Here is a 13343-nt window from a genome sequence, read left to right on the forward strand (position 1 = left end):
TAGCTGTCTAGCCAGCCTTAGCTGCCTCAGGACAAGAGGTGTGTAATGCACACTCAGGCATCTGAACTGTAAGTAGACAAAGCACCTACCAGCATGTCCAAGTAGTTTGTATGTGTCTGGATATTATGTCTGTCTTCTGCTGCAACCTTCTTAAAATTCTTCAGTTTCACGGGGACTTTTCTTGCCACGTTCACAAAAGGAACCATCCACTCTACGCACTCTGAAATGCTGTCCCAATCTAAGCCTGTAGGACAAAGCACAGTAACAACATTTAAAAAACATGGAGTTGCACAGTCTTTCCTGGCTAAAAATCCTGAAGTGTTACAGCTTTAAAATAATAAATACTGCGAAGAAAAAAAATCAGTAACGTCCTTCCCAAAATCCCCAGCATTTCCTTGTGTTTGTTACTTAAACATGTAGAGGCAGAGGAGGTGACCACAGGCCTCCTGAAAGCAGCTCTATGGCCAGTAGGGTTTCTGTTATCAGGAACCATTAAGGTAACAGCTTACCCTGCTGTGACTTTTTCACTTGAGTAAGATTTTTTGACTCACACTGTAAGAAAACATGCATCATATCATGGTCCTTCAAGGCACCTTGTGCAATGCACAAGTGCTGAACTTAAGTGGGTTTTTTTTTGGACTTTGTAAGGGACACTCATGTAGGAATCAGCCACAAAGGTTCAATGCCATTGGCAGCCAGGGAGGACTAGCTAAAATTACATTTAAGGAGACAAAGTCACCAAGTAACGCCCAGTTAATGACTCCCAAAACAATCAGAATTCACAGAGGGACAGTATCAACCCAAAAAGCAAGAATCTCCTCAGTTTCCTTAGATAAGACTGCTTTCTCAAAGTGCTTCCTTCTCTCTCAAGTCTTGCTAACATCTGAAACAGTGGTACGAAGGAAGCAAGATTTTTTTTGGGGGGGGAGGGACCCCCCCCAGAGGAATGAACCATTATTAGTGCCTGCGTGGCTTTTGCTCTTTTGCAGCCTGCTTGACCAGCTCACTCTCAGCAGCATCAGGCATGTAACAGCTCTCAGTCACAGCCCAACAAGACAAAAACTTACAAAAAAGTTTCTTACCTGAAGCTTTCTTAACGACATCAATTGAGGTATAGTGGCAGAGTGCAGCAGCAGCTAGTGTTCTGTACTGGAAGTCCAAGGAGTTCACATCCAGAATACACAGGTCTAAGAGCTGAGGAAAGAGAGTTGAGGATTTAAGAGTTCCACCTTTCAGCAAGAAGATAGCTTTACTATAAGCCTGCCCCAGGAACTGCTCTGCATGCACTAGCCCTCCTGCAGCCCATGGTCTGTAGTCCTGCTCTTTCGGTACCAATTGCACACATCTGTTTATCTGCAGCACCAATTGCAGTTAAAGGAGGTCTGACAGTGCAACCCAACTTGCACTTCTTCCAGGAACACGCAAGGCAATCTGCTTACACAGATTTAAGTACAACTTTAAACTCAGCAGAGCTCCAGGAAGGTATTTGCTTAAATAAAGAAGTTACAGAGTAGCTCGGTGAATTAGGTCTACTCTGGTAAGCCTCTGAGCCTGGACATGTATCCATAGAAGTTGAACCACAGTAGTTTAGGATAGAGTGGATAGTAAGATAGTAGTAGGATAGAGTGGAAACGCTCCTCACACTACCTTCTAGCCCAAGTACACAGAAGCACTGTTACAAAGGACACAGGTAAAACAGTTAACTGGCCACAGAGGCTTTTGTTGTGCTCCCTCCAGAGCTGCTGCCACCGCCTGCGGTTCCCACAACACTGCATTTTGTAGTAATGTTTCTAGTGTACAGAAAAGTCTTAAGATATCTGAGAGGAGGGAGACCAGAGACACATGGATGCTTCTCCTCAAAAAACTTAGTATGAAGTTGTCTGGCCAAGTGAAACTTGCACATTCCTTAAAGAGGTGAGGTGGACCAAGGAAAAACATTCTCTAGCGGCTCGTAGGGGCATAACATTCAATTGTGCTTGTAATCACTCTAGAACACTGTTTTCCTATACAGGTAACTACTTACCTGTGCTATCTGAATGAATTTTTCCTGAGAATACTGAGGTAGCAACACTTTGGGAACATCCTTCAGAGCATCCACCTGAAGGTAGAGGTTCAGCCACGAGACGATTGTCACAGGACAGAGTTCCCATTTTAAAGCCTGCAACGATTAAACAAACATTTAAGCTCCTAGAACCATGCAAAACTTGCTTTGTGCTCTGATCTTTTTCCCCCAAACTTCCCCCTTCTGAGTTAGCTCCATTTATTGCACAAATCCTTAAAAATTTCAAGTCCAAGTACACATTTCAGATTGCATTCCTACCACTTTTTGAAGAAAGCGACACAAAAATTCAAGTTTCAGCTGAAGCGAGATTTCAATTGGCACTTAAAAACACAAAGCTATTACCTTTAACATAATAAGTTCCATTCTTACAATATCATCTTCACTGCAAGCACCATCGGTGACATAAGCAAATTCCTGTATTTTAGGAGCGTAGATTTCCTTTAAAAGGAAGAAAGAAAAAATAGTCAGGATTAAAGTGCCATATGATTCTAGGAAAGCTTGAGAAGATGCTGGCAAATGCTTTTTAGACCATATTAAAATATTAACAATTCACACTAGGAAAGTGTTACATGAAGTGACTTGAAACTTGCATGATAGGAGATACTCAAAGTAGGTAGCATGTTATCTGTTGTATAACATCACAAACTTATTGCAAGCTTTTTAGCTTTTGGGGAAATGCTGAGCAATTGGAAGCACCTTTCATTAAAGCTGCTTTCTTCTCAGCCATACCATTTGACATAAAAAAATAGGTACCACCCCATTTCTCAGAGCACACTGCTGTGTTAGAAAACACTGATAGAGCTAGTCAGCTAGTGCTGATGTAATCACATAGATTTTATTAAAAGAAAAAGGCTAGAAAATAACAGAAGATCCCACAGCCATCACAGCTGGCAAAATGGTGCAGAGATACTTAACATAATTTAGCCAACCTAATCTAATCAGGTCAGCTGGGGCCACATGTAGGTGTTCCAGTAAGAAAGAACCTGCCAACACAACTGCTTGTAGCACACCACCTTGCTTTGGGAGCAACAGCTAGATCCAGGGGGGGTTCCAAGTATAAAAATAGCCCAAATTTGCCACTCTGTTTAGCCTACCATGCGCTATAGCCTATTTAGGAGACAGACGAAAACAGGGTCTTGGCTCAGAGCTGTAGCGTGCAATGTAACGCATCGCCATTGTTGCGCTGATTACATTATCCTCAAAATAAAAAAACTCCACTAAATGGGTTTAAAGGGATATCGACCTGCTGTACGGGCTTGAGACACAGGCTTGGTTTTGTTCAAGTCCCACACCCATTCCTGAGATTGTTTGCCAACTGCTCTGTATTTTGAGAAAGACGAAACAAAGCAAAACTGCTCCTAGCACATTTGCATACCTTTCACGTTTATGTGGTCTCCCTCCCTGCTGCAGAGGAAAGGGAGGACAAAGACTACACTCTAAGAGATTGGTACATGCACAACTGAAGGAAAAGGAAAAAAAAAAGTCTCCTTCTGACCTGCAGCGCTGTACGTGCGCCACCAAGTTCAAAAGTTTCAGACAGAATAAATAAATATGTTACCACTGTCTTGAGCTACTTTGAATGTAATATCCTCCTCCTTGTGTCTTACCTCAAGCTTGGAGGCGATGAATAATGAGGTAATTCCTATGAGCTGGAGCATGCTCTTGTTAATGTTCTTTTGTGTCAACATGAATCTGTCAAAGAAGTCTTGAGCTAGGTAGAAGGTTTCCCTGTGGAGCGCATACACCTCACATACCTACAACAGAGAAAAAATGAATTTTCTATTTTAAAACCCAAGGTATGCACACTGGAGTGTTCCAGCTTTGTGAGTAAAACACAGGATACATGATTTTATCTTTGCACACATGAACTATCACACAGCCAGGTGTTTTAGGTGGTAGTATGGGGCTTGGTATCTTCCACGCTCTCATCTAACCATAGATTATCTACAATGTACTACCGCACTTCCAAAGTATACTTTTCCCAACATAAAATAGCACCCAGTATCCTTAAAACTAAGGAACAATCAGCCAGAAGTTTTCCACTGAAAGAAAAGAGACTTACTGGGGGCTGAGGGGGAGGAAAAATTAAATAAAATCACACACTAACTTGCTTAATCGAGAATAGTCTGGGTTCAAACCTCATCACTGGGCTCCTCTTTTCTCTGATCTCTAACTGAATTTCGGTGGGTTTGCCATAACTTCATCTTATCTGCAACTGTATCCCTTCTACAATAAGTAACTTATAGATATCTAACTAGTTTCTAATCTACTTACAGAAAACAAGGAAAAACAGCCAAGCAGTGGATCCCAAGCAAATCTGACTTTACACCTCACTCAATTATTCCACTTGGATACAGAGTCAGAATAAAATCTCACTATTTCTAGCTATTTCCTAAGAGAAGGCTGAAAGCCTGCTTGTGGATTACCTCCCTTCCTGACCTTCAAAAATGCAACTAGCTGGCAGTAATACCACAGCTTTTTTTTCTTTTTGAAGAGCTGATGTAATATTCACAACCTGGTGTGCTACTATGAAATGATTTAACTCCTGCTCCAAGCACGATTCACAACTACAGAGGTCCATACCAGGCCCTCCCATGAATAAACGGTATAATTTCTCTAAAACTGTACTTCTGTGTTTATGCCAAGCATAAATAATACTTAACATGACCAAGTAACGTTATCTCTAACGTGACGTCACAGAAGACAACGTAAGAAGCTACTGGAGAACTGAAAGCTGCTGTGATTTTACTCTGCTGAGGCGTACAGAACCTCTGAGCTACACAACAGTAACGAGATCAATGTGATCAATTTCTAAACAAAAAAGTTTATTTCCTAGCAGCTCACGATTAAGATAATTTAAAAATTACATCCAATTCAAAGGTGATATGTAAATTGCAGGTTAAAGGAAGCAGTGAAGCACACGAGTGTACCCATCTTGATATTCTCACCATATTTAAAAGACACACACCCCCTTCCCCTGAGGCTCCCTGCTATTAGCACTGTTCAATCAAGGCAGCGAGAGTGCCACCGTAACACCTGCTTCCTCGGGAGCACTTGGTGTCACAGGACCGACAAACCTGCACAGATCCCTTCTGCTGATGAGCGAGAACTACGTGAGGCAAAGGTTGCTTTTGGCAGCAGCGATCGAATATTCTGTAACACAGAGTGTTCTTGGAAACGGTTCCAGAACATAGCTCTCTACAGCACTGCTTCGCATGGGGTCGGCTGCCAAGAGTGAGAACCTCCATTTTGTCTGACAACTGGAACAGGCACACAGCAACCAGCCTGGGATAGGGATGATCTATTGGCAATCCTTTTCAAACAAGGAATCTGTCTGCATCAAGTGCCCTCAGGTGTCAGCCACTAACACACTTCTGCTCCCTCTGAAGGACATAATTAAACTTTTACTGGTAAGTCAGGAATGAATAGCGCTGGGGCAGGCATCCAAAGGGTCTTGACATAGACAGGGCCAGGGCATTACCTCAAGCCCTCGCTGCAGATGAAGCTGTCTCATAGTTCATACGCAGCAGCAGATGTAAACCTGCCGCTTCATAAATAACCTGTTTACAGCTACTTCAATAGAAGTGTCCCAGACCGACATTTCCCCAGGCAGTTACGTAGCATGGTAAGAGCAAACATTTATAACTGTTGCTTGCTGCCCTGTTCGGGACCTTGAGTGCCTCCTACCAGGAGCTATTGAATGTAGCTCATCAAGAGGATCAAAAGCAGTAATTGTAACCCCTTTTGTTGCAAGCTGGTTTGGACATTTCCAGTACGTTTTGCTATGGAATCTTTTACCTAAGAGCTCTGCTTACATCTGCCTGCTTCACAGGCATGGCACAGCACAGAGTAACAGCAAGAACACACCTCTAGAAGCCAGTCTAACAGTATCGATCGCATGTGCGGTTGCAAACTAGAATGTAGTGAGGTGAAGTGTTTGCAGTGAGCATATCTGTTCTCCTTCTTCAGGATGTTGAGCCAGACATCTTTGGAGTTTCCCCAGCTATGGAGTAAAGTTAGAAAGCACTGTAAGTACACATGCACCTTCACAAAAGGAGCATTAAAAACACAATTTATTGGTTACAGCTATTCATGAACAAAAAAAGACGAATTCTGCAGACTAAGAGATGCTTACAGGAATTAGAAAACTGCAGGCATACTTTGAACACTTACCGCCACCACAGCAGCTTGCCAAGATCATCAGCAAGTCCAGCTTTATAGAGCAGCCAATTTTACTGAACAGGTGCATCCCAAAAGTTGCGCATGCAACCACGCAGAGTTTCTTATTCTGCTTAGTGAGGTGGCCATTAACACACACAGCTCAGCCATTTTAAAACTTGGCTTTCCAGAGAGCAAGGCAGAAAACAAAACCAAACAAACAACCATCCTACCACCTAAGAAACAGCGTGCTCAAAGTTGTCCATCTCTGTTTTGGAAAGATACTGAGAGCTGGTGTTTAGAAAAAGGAAGGGACGGATGGGGCTTAGAAACAGGGCACTGAAATAAAAATTACATTCTCATTTATTGCTAACGTAATGGATCAGCAGCCAAGCCTACCTGGGAAGGAGAAAGAAGATGCCCATATAATAATTTGGAATTGTTATAATGAATCAATGTGTTTTTTTCCCTTCAGTATTTCTCATCCTACAGTTACTAAGGAGGAGGTTGTAATTAACATAATGTCAATCTCCTCGTGAAGTTCTTGGAGTTATGTAGTTACCTTTCCCCAAGCAAGAGCGTAGGGAAACTGAACAGACCTCACCACTGGCACCGCCTACAAATTTTAACTCAGATCAGTTTCACTCTGCTGCCACCATAAATAAAAAAAAATAGAGAGAGAGATACTTGCTTAATGCACAACTCTTAGTGGGCAGGCATCAAGAAATCTCCTATCACAATCTTCCTGCTGCAATTAGGAAAATATGAATAAGGCAGCAGAGAGAGTAAACAACCCTCTCCTTTGGGTAATCGGAAAGGCTGGATCACAGCTTTACCAGGTGCCTATTGACAAGAGGGGAACATCAAGGATGAAACTCCTTGTGTGGAATTCTGTGTCTGAACACGTCTTTGGGATCCAGCTGTTCCCAGCAACTTTCTAAACTCACACATAAACTTTTTTTTTTCTTTAATAAAGAAGTGCTCTGCACTAAGCTTTCACTTACAGAAACGTTATTTGCCAGACATAGGGAAGAGTATATTGCTCTTTAAAACATAGCTCAGCAATATGCAGCGGGCTTGGGAGCAATACTGAGAAGAGCAGTCAAGTTCAAAGCTTGGTGAAAAAAGCCATTGATGGACCTACTGCTTTGCATGGAGGCAGAGTGCATGCATCATCTCCCAGTTCCAGCCAAGTTTCAGCCAGAACCATGTGAAAACATGGTGTATGTGGCCAGGTCCTCTTAAGGTAAAGCTTTACATTCTGGTTCTCTCCTCGTTCACTTCAGCAGTAGTTCTCTGTAATGCACTGCAGTATATTTCACAGAATCACAGAATTTTCTAGGTTGGAAGAGACCTGAAGATCACCAAGTCCAACCTCTGACCTAACACTAACAGTCCCCACTAAACCATATCCCTAAGCTCTACATCTAAATGTCTTCTAAAGACCTCCAGGGATGGTGACTCCACCACTTCCCTGGGCAGCCCGTTCCAATGCCTCACAACCCGTTCAGTAAAGAAGTTCTTCCTAACATCCAACCTAAAACTCCCCTGGCGCAACTTTAGCCCATTCCCCCTCGTCCTGTCACCAGGCACGTGGGAGAACAGACCAACCCCCATCTCGCTACAGCCTCCCTTGAGGTACCTGTAGAGAGCGATAAGGTCACCCCTGAGCCTCCTCTTCTCCAGGCTGAACAAGCCCAGCTCCCTCAGCCGCTCCTCGTAAGACTTGTTCTCCAGGCCCCTCACCAGCTTCGTAGCCCTTCTCTGGGCTCTCTCGAGCACCTCCATGTCCTTCTTGTAGCGAGGGGCCCAAGCAGCTCTTAGCAGCTCTTTCATTAATTACTGGGCCAATACAAACAGCAACCGGAATCTAACACACCTGAATGTCTAAGAAACTCAGAAATTGAGAAATCCTCTCTAGTCAGCTAATCTGTCCTCTGCAGAAGGGAAACTGTTTCTGTCAGTATAGTTGAAGAATACTAACATGGAAGTTTTGCAATAAATATTCTACTTGGGTGATTATCCTTTCTCCTTCAGCACATCACAATACGTACATTGCTTCTGCAACCCTGCCCACGGAGCAAGGAGACTGGAATTGTGACTGAACCAAGCATGCTGCCTTGCACTAGCAAGCTACCAGTGCAGCAATACTGTCACAAGTTCGCGTATCTAAACATCTTTAAGTTCTTACAGAAAACTTTGCTTAGTATTTTGGCTACTCTGTTGGTCACTCAGTTTCAACACTGAAAGAAGATTAGTTTTAACCACTGTGCGCCTCTTCAGCACTTATAAAAGGATAAAACCAACAGGCAAACGTGATCTGTCCAGTGCATTTGTAAGATAAGCGATAACACAGAACCTATGTTTTTCTGGACATCAAATCGCTGGTGGGATGAGGAGACAAGTAGAAAAATGGGTTGCATATTGTCCACTATTACACAAACACAACATCAGATACTACGACAGTAGTTCAGCATGTGTGATAAGACAAACATCTGCTGTATCTGGTCAACTTACTTGAGTTCCGGCAAAGGCGATGGATTTATGAAGAGGTTTCTGAACCTGTATTTTTTGAATCTTGAGAAGTCAGTGGTTACCGATTCTTTGTGGGGCGTTTCAATAATTATGCACGGTGAGATGCCTCCTGTTATCGTGGGCGGCCAACAGCTCTGCAGCATAAACAAGGTGCGTTTTAAAGGTTGGTTTTACTAGGATAGAGAGGTAGGTTATAGTAACAATGTTTGTAATGTGCGTCATGTTTTTTGGACCTCAGAATCAAATTGAGAAACCAAAGAAAGAGGGAGACTAAATGACAAAGTCTTTTGCAGCCAAGAGACAGAAAACACAAACAAATTTGACAAATCCAAGGAACTCAGCTTGAGGAGATCTGTCACTGGTTTATGAACCCACATGCAGTATGTCAATTGCTTGAGCTCTACAGCTACAGCACCTAACAAAAAGGTACTTACTGCTACTAGAAAACAAGGCAGTAGGTTGCTGGTCCTATCTACTTATCTATGCAGAGGGAAAAGAAAGGAGAGGGTGGAGGTTCTACTGTTTCTCAGTGGAAATTCAGCAACTGGTTATCTTCCAATTTAGTACTCCAGGGAGGAGCCACCCATCTCAGCTCCGGAGCTAGATACCCACCGAGCAAGCAGCAGCTGCGAACTATCTCTCAGCTTGCCAATGCCAAACATGCAATGACCCCAAAGGAGAGGAACCTGAAATTGTTTCGTGCAAAAAGCTTCAGAGAAAGAATTGTATATTACTTTAGCTAAGTCTGTAACTTGTTTCTCTGATACTTATTTGGTTGTACATAACCAATACAACCACGGAGGTATGAAGTGTGTGAAGCATATATAGTGCTGTAATGGCTGACAGCCTTCAAAATGGTGACAACTGAGCTTTAATCATGTTCTGTGGATTTAGGGGGATCCCACACATAAAGAATGGCGACACCAGCCCCTGAACACAGGAACATTTCCTACACAGGCACCTTGCTACGTAAGATACGTATACATTTCCTTACTGTATCTAAAGCTATTTAGCCAGACTCCATGAAGTATCCTAGGAATTAACTTAGCTCACAAACTCTCCATAAAAAGTAAAAAGTAAAAAATGTATAAAGAGATGCTAAGTTGCAGAGCTGACATGCTTTCTATACCTGAAGGTAGAAAATTGCTTTTTCCCATACTTCCTAGGATGGAATGCATGTCTTCACACCCACCAATATTAACCAGACTCCCTCACCCAGTTTGAGCTAGCAATGAGGATTGAGTTACCTTAATTTCATATTGATGTTTTTTGGCAATTTTTCCATCTTCTTTCTTCTTAATTTCCTGCTGAAAGAAGAGATGCACATTAGTAGATTGACCATGATCACCAGCACACCCACCTCTAAAGCTAAAGGAAATTGTTGCCACTCCTGCCCCATTTTCTAATTCTGCAGAGAATTCTAGTTTTCCCCATCTAAGTGACTTGGGAAACCTGCAATATTATTAGATTTTTCAAGTCATCCAGGCTGGTCACCTCTGCTGTTCTCCTTTTTCTGGTCTGGAGATGTTCTGGTGCCTGCAGTTCCTGTGAAGACTCCTCTTGACATGACAGTGGCTGCTGCTGCTTGGCTTGCAATCGGCTACTGCAAAGAGACATGCACCGTTAGGAGAGGGGCAGCGAGATGAACGCAGATCAGACGGGTGTACTGCAATGCTGACAGTTTACCTGCGTCTTGACATCTTCTTTGGGTCCTAAGATCTCTACCTGGACCAAAGGAATGACAGAAGGTGAGTTAACACATTCTCAGAAAGCTGGGGGTAAGATCTGCACTTTGAATCATGAGACGGTATCAGACCATGTCACCCACTAAGCCACGTCCCTAATCACCAGGTCCAACCTTTCCTTGAGCACCCCCAGGGACGGTGACTCCACCACCTCCCTGGGCAGCCCGTCCCAGTGCCTGACCGCTCCTTCTGACAAGAAATGTCTCCTCATTTCCAACCTGAGCCTCCCCGGGGCCGTGAAAGCCATTTTCCCTGAACGAGAGGGGGCAGAGGGGCAATTCGGGCTGGGGCACGGGGGGGCACACACACGCACGGGGGGCACACACAGGGTGCAGCAGCTCCCCGGGGGAGCCCCCAGCCGTGTCCCGGCCCCACACCTGCCGCCCCGAGCCGCCCCGGGCCGCCCGCGCTCCCGCCGGCCCCGCAGCGCCGGTTCCGCGCCAATTTGCAGAGAGCGGGGAGGCAGAGCCGGGCCTGCGCCGTGCCGAGCCGAGCCGGGCTGTGCCGCGCCGGGCTGGGCTGGGGGTCCCGGCTGGTCCCGGGGGCCAAGCGGGGCCGTGGAGGGGGGAGCTGGGGGAGGGGAGCGCTGCCGCTGCCCGCGCTCGCTTCTCCCTCCAAAAAGCGCCGAGCCCCCGCCGCCCCCCTCTTTCCTCCTCCTCCTCTTCCTCCTCCTCGCCCCTGGGGTGAGGGGTGCCTGTGGGGTCTGCTGGAGGGGGCAGGGCAGCGCCGAGACACCCCCCCCTCCTTCAGCTCCCGCCTTGAGGCGAGCCAGGCTCCCTCCAAAACCTGAGGGGAACGGGGTGAGGGGGGGCTCCCCGCACAGCACCCCCACGCTCACAGGGACCCCAAGGCTTGGGGGGGGACCTCAGCGGGGACCCCTCATCAGAGGGGGCTTGGGGGGAGGTGGGACCCGCACCCCCTCACCGCGGGGACAGGGGGGCACGGCGGGGAGCGAGACCCCTCCCGGCCGGGTCCGTGTCCCGGGGGGGCCTCGACCCACGGAGGGTGCCCCAGGGGTGCTGGCGGGCGGGCACCCGGGGTCAGCCCGCCAAGAGGCACGGGGCCGGCTTCCCCGCCCCCACCGCGCCTGTCTCCCTCCAAAACCTCCAAAACCTCTAAAACCCGGCCGGCAGCGCGGGAGGGCGGCCCCCGGCCCCGCTCACGCCGGGGGACCGAGGGGCTTTGGGGGGGGGGGGGGGAGAGGGGGATGGGGGGTCGGATGGAGCCGTCCCCTCCTCCCCTCCAGCCGCTCTCCCTCCAAAACGGTGCCCGGGCGGGAGGGCTGCCCGCCTCGCCGCTCTCCTCCCGCCGCCGCCGCGATGCCCTCGGCTCCCGCGAGGCTGTGCAGGGGCTGCCGGTACCACCGGTACCAGCACCCCGCCATCATCCCCATCATCATCATCATCATCATCATCCCCATCATACCACCAGCAGCATCCCATCAGCGGCATCCCCAGCAGCAGCAGCAGCAGCACCACCACCAGCAGCAGCCGCATCCCCAGCAGCAGTATCACCAGCGGCAGTATCCCACCACCATCCCCCCCGCACACCGGTTTCCCCCCCCGGCCCCGCTCCCCGCGCACCTCCGCCGCCACCGCCCGGGCCGCGCTGCTCAGCTGGCGCCGGCGCCAAGCCGCTATATAGCGCGGCTCGAGCCCGCGCTGCGCATGTGCGAGGGCGGCAGACAGCTCCGCCGCCCCGCCCGCCGAAACACCGCCCCGCCGCCGCCGCCGGGACCCCCGCACCCCGTTACCAGCCCCCCGCACCCCGTTACCCCCTCCTGTATGCCCCCCCGGGACCGGCAGGGAACGTTACCACCGCCCCCTCCCCGCTCAGCCGCACCCTCCTCGCCCTCCGCGGCTCGCACCCACCCGCCCCGGCTCGCCCCCAGCCCGGCCGCATCCCCGCCGGGCACCCCCGGTACCCCCATGCCGCCCCGCTCGGTGTCCGCCCGCTGCCGGGGCCGCTCCGAGCCGTGCCCGCGGCCCGCGCGAGCCCCGCGCCCGCCGCGTTGCCGCCCCGGGGCGGAGCCGCCGCCCGCTGCCGCCAATGGGGGCCCGGCTCCGGGCGGCAGCGTGCAGCGGGCGGCGGAATGTAAACACGGCCCCGCCGCCCCGCCCCGAGGGAGGCTCCGGGCCGTGAGGTGGCAGCTCCCCGTGTAGTCAAACAGCCCCGAAATTGTCAGATCTGAGGAAAAAAAGGGGGCTTCTCCTCAGCTTTCCCTCAAAAGTCGGCCCCCAAAGTGGTTTTGGACTGTCAAAGCAGCGCAGCCGTGGGTGGGAGCAGGGAATCACAGAATCATTAGGGTTGGAACAGATCTCTGAGATCAGCTGGTCCAACCATCACCCTACTACCGATGCCACCCATTAAACCATGTCCCTGAGCACCACTCCCCTACCACCGGTATCACCCATGTCCCCAAGCACCGCCCCCGTACCACCAGTATCACCCATGTGCCTCACCCCCTACCACCAGTACCACCCATGTCCCCAAGCACCACGTCCAACCTTCCCTTGAACACCCCCAGGGACGGTGATGCCACCACCTCCGTGGACAACCCGTTCTAACGCCTGCTACCTGCCCCAGGAGCCCCTGCTGCCCCCACACCTCCTCACACACGGCCCGCGTCCGTCTGGAGTCACCCAACAATGGCCCCTGCAGGCCCTGCGGGGACATTCCCCAGCCAAGTTAAACCTCACTTGTAGGAACTTCTGATCCCACACAAACCACTGGCAAGCAAGGGCCTCACGCTAGTTAAACCAAATAAACCCCTCTTTTTCGTTTTATTTCGTTTTTCTTAAAAACACGCCGTGGAGACATGCCTTCAACACAAGGCTGCACAC

General features: G+C 48.6%; 1 protein-coding gene across 6 annotated transcripts in view; it reads right to left on the bottom strand.

Moving 5' to 3' along the window:
- The window catches only part of CCNE2 (cyclin E2), a 12145-nt gene extending 1636 nt beyond the window's left edge, over positions 1–10509 (bottom strand). Inside the window, exons 1-10 of one of the 6 annotated variants that reach the window (XM_035318157.1) lie at positions 10442–10509; positions 10250–10358; positions 10003–10059; positions 8738–8889; positions 5930–6065; positions 3670–3816; positions 2405–2500; positions 2024–2158; positions 1083–1194; positions 90–244 (exon numbers count right to left, since the gene is read on the bottom strand). In XM_035318157.1, the coding sequence (XP_035174048.1) occupies positions 90–244; positions 1083–1194; positions 2024–2158; positions 2405–2500; positions 3670–3816; positions 5930–6065; positions 8738–8889; positions 10003–10059; positions 10250–10358; positions 10442–10455 (1113 nt within the window). In that variant the 5' untranslated portion in view covers positions 10456–10509. Of the gene's footprint in view, positions 1–89; positions 245–1082; positions 1195–2023; positions 2159–2404; positions 2501–3669; positions 3817–5929; positions 6066–8737; positions 8890–10002; positions 10063–10249; positions 10373–10441 lie in introns of those variants that run through there. The other 5 variants (XM_035318155.1, XM_035318161.1, XM_035318158.1 and 2 more) reach the window with 5 other exon arrangements.
- Positions 10510–13343: the final 2834 nt, after the last annotated feature.

The sequence above is a fragment of the Oxyura jamaicensis genome, chromosome 2 (genome assembly GCF_011077185.1).
Source record: "Oxyura jamaicensis isolate SHBP4307 breed ruddy duck chromosome 2, BPBGC_Ojam_1.0, whole genome shotgun sequence".
NCBI lineage: Eukaryota > Metazoa > Chordata > Aves > Anseriformes > Anatidae > Oxyura > Oxyura jamaicensis.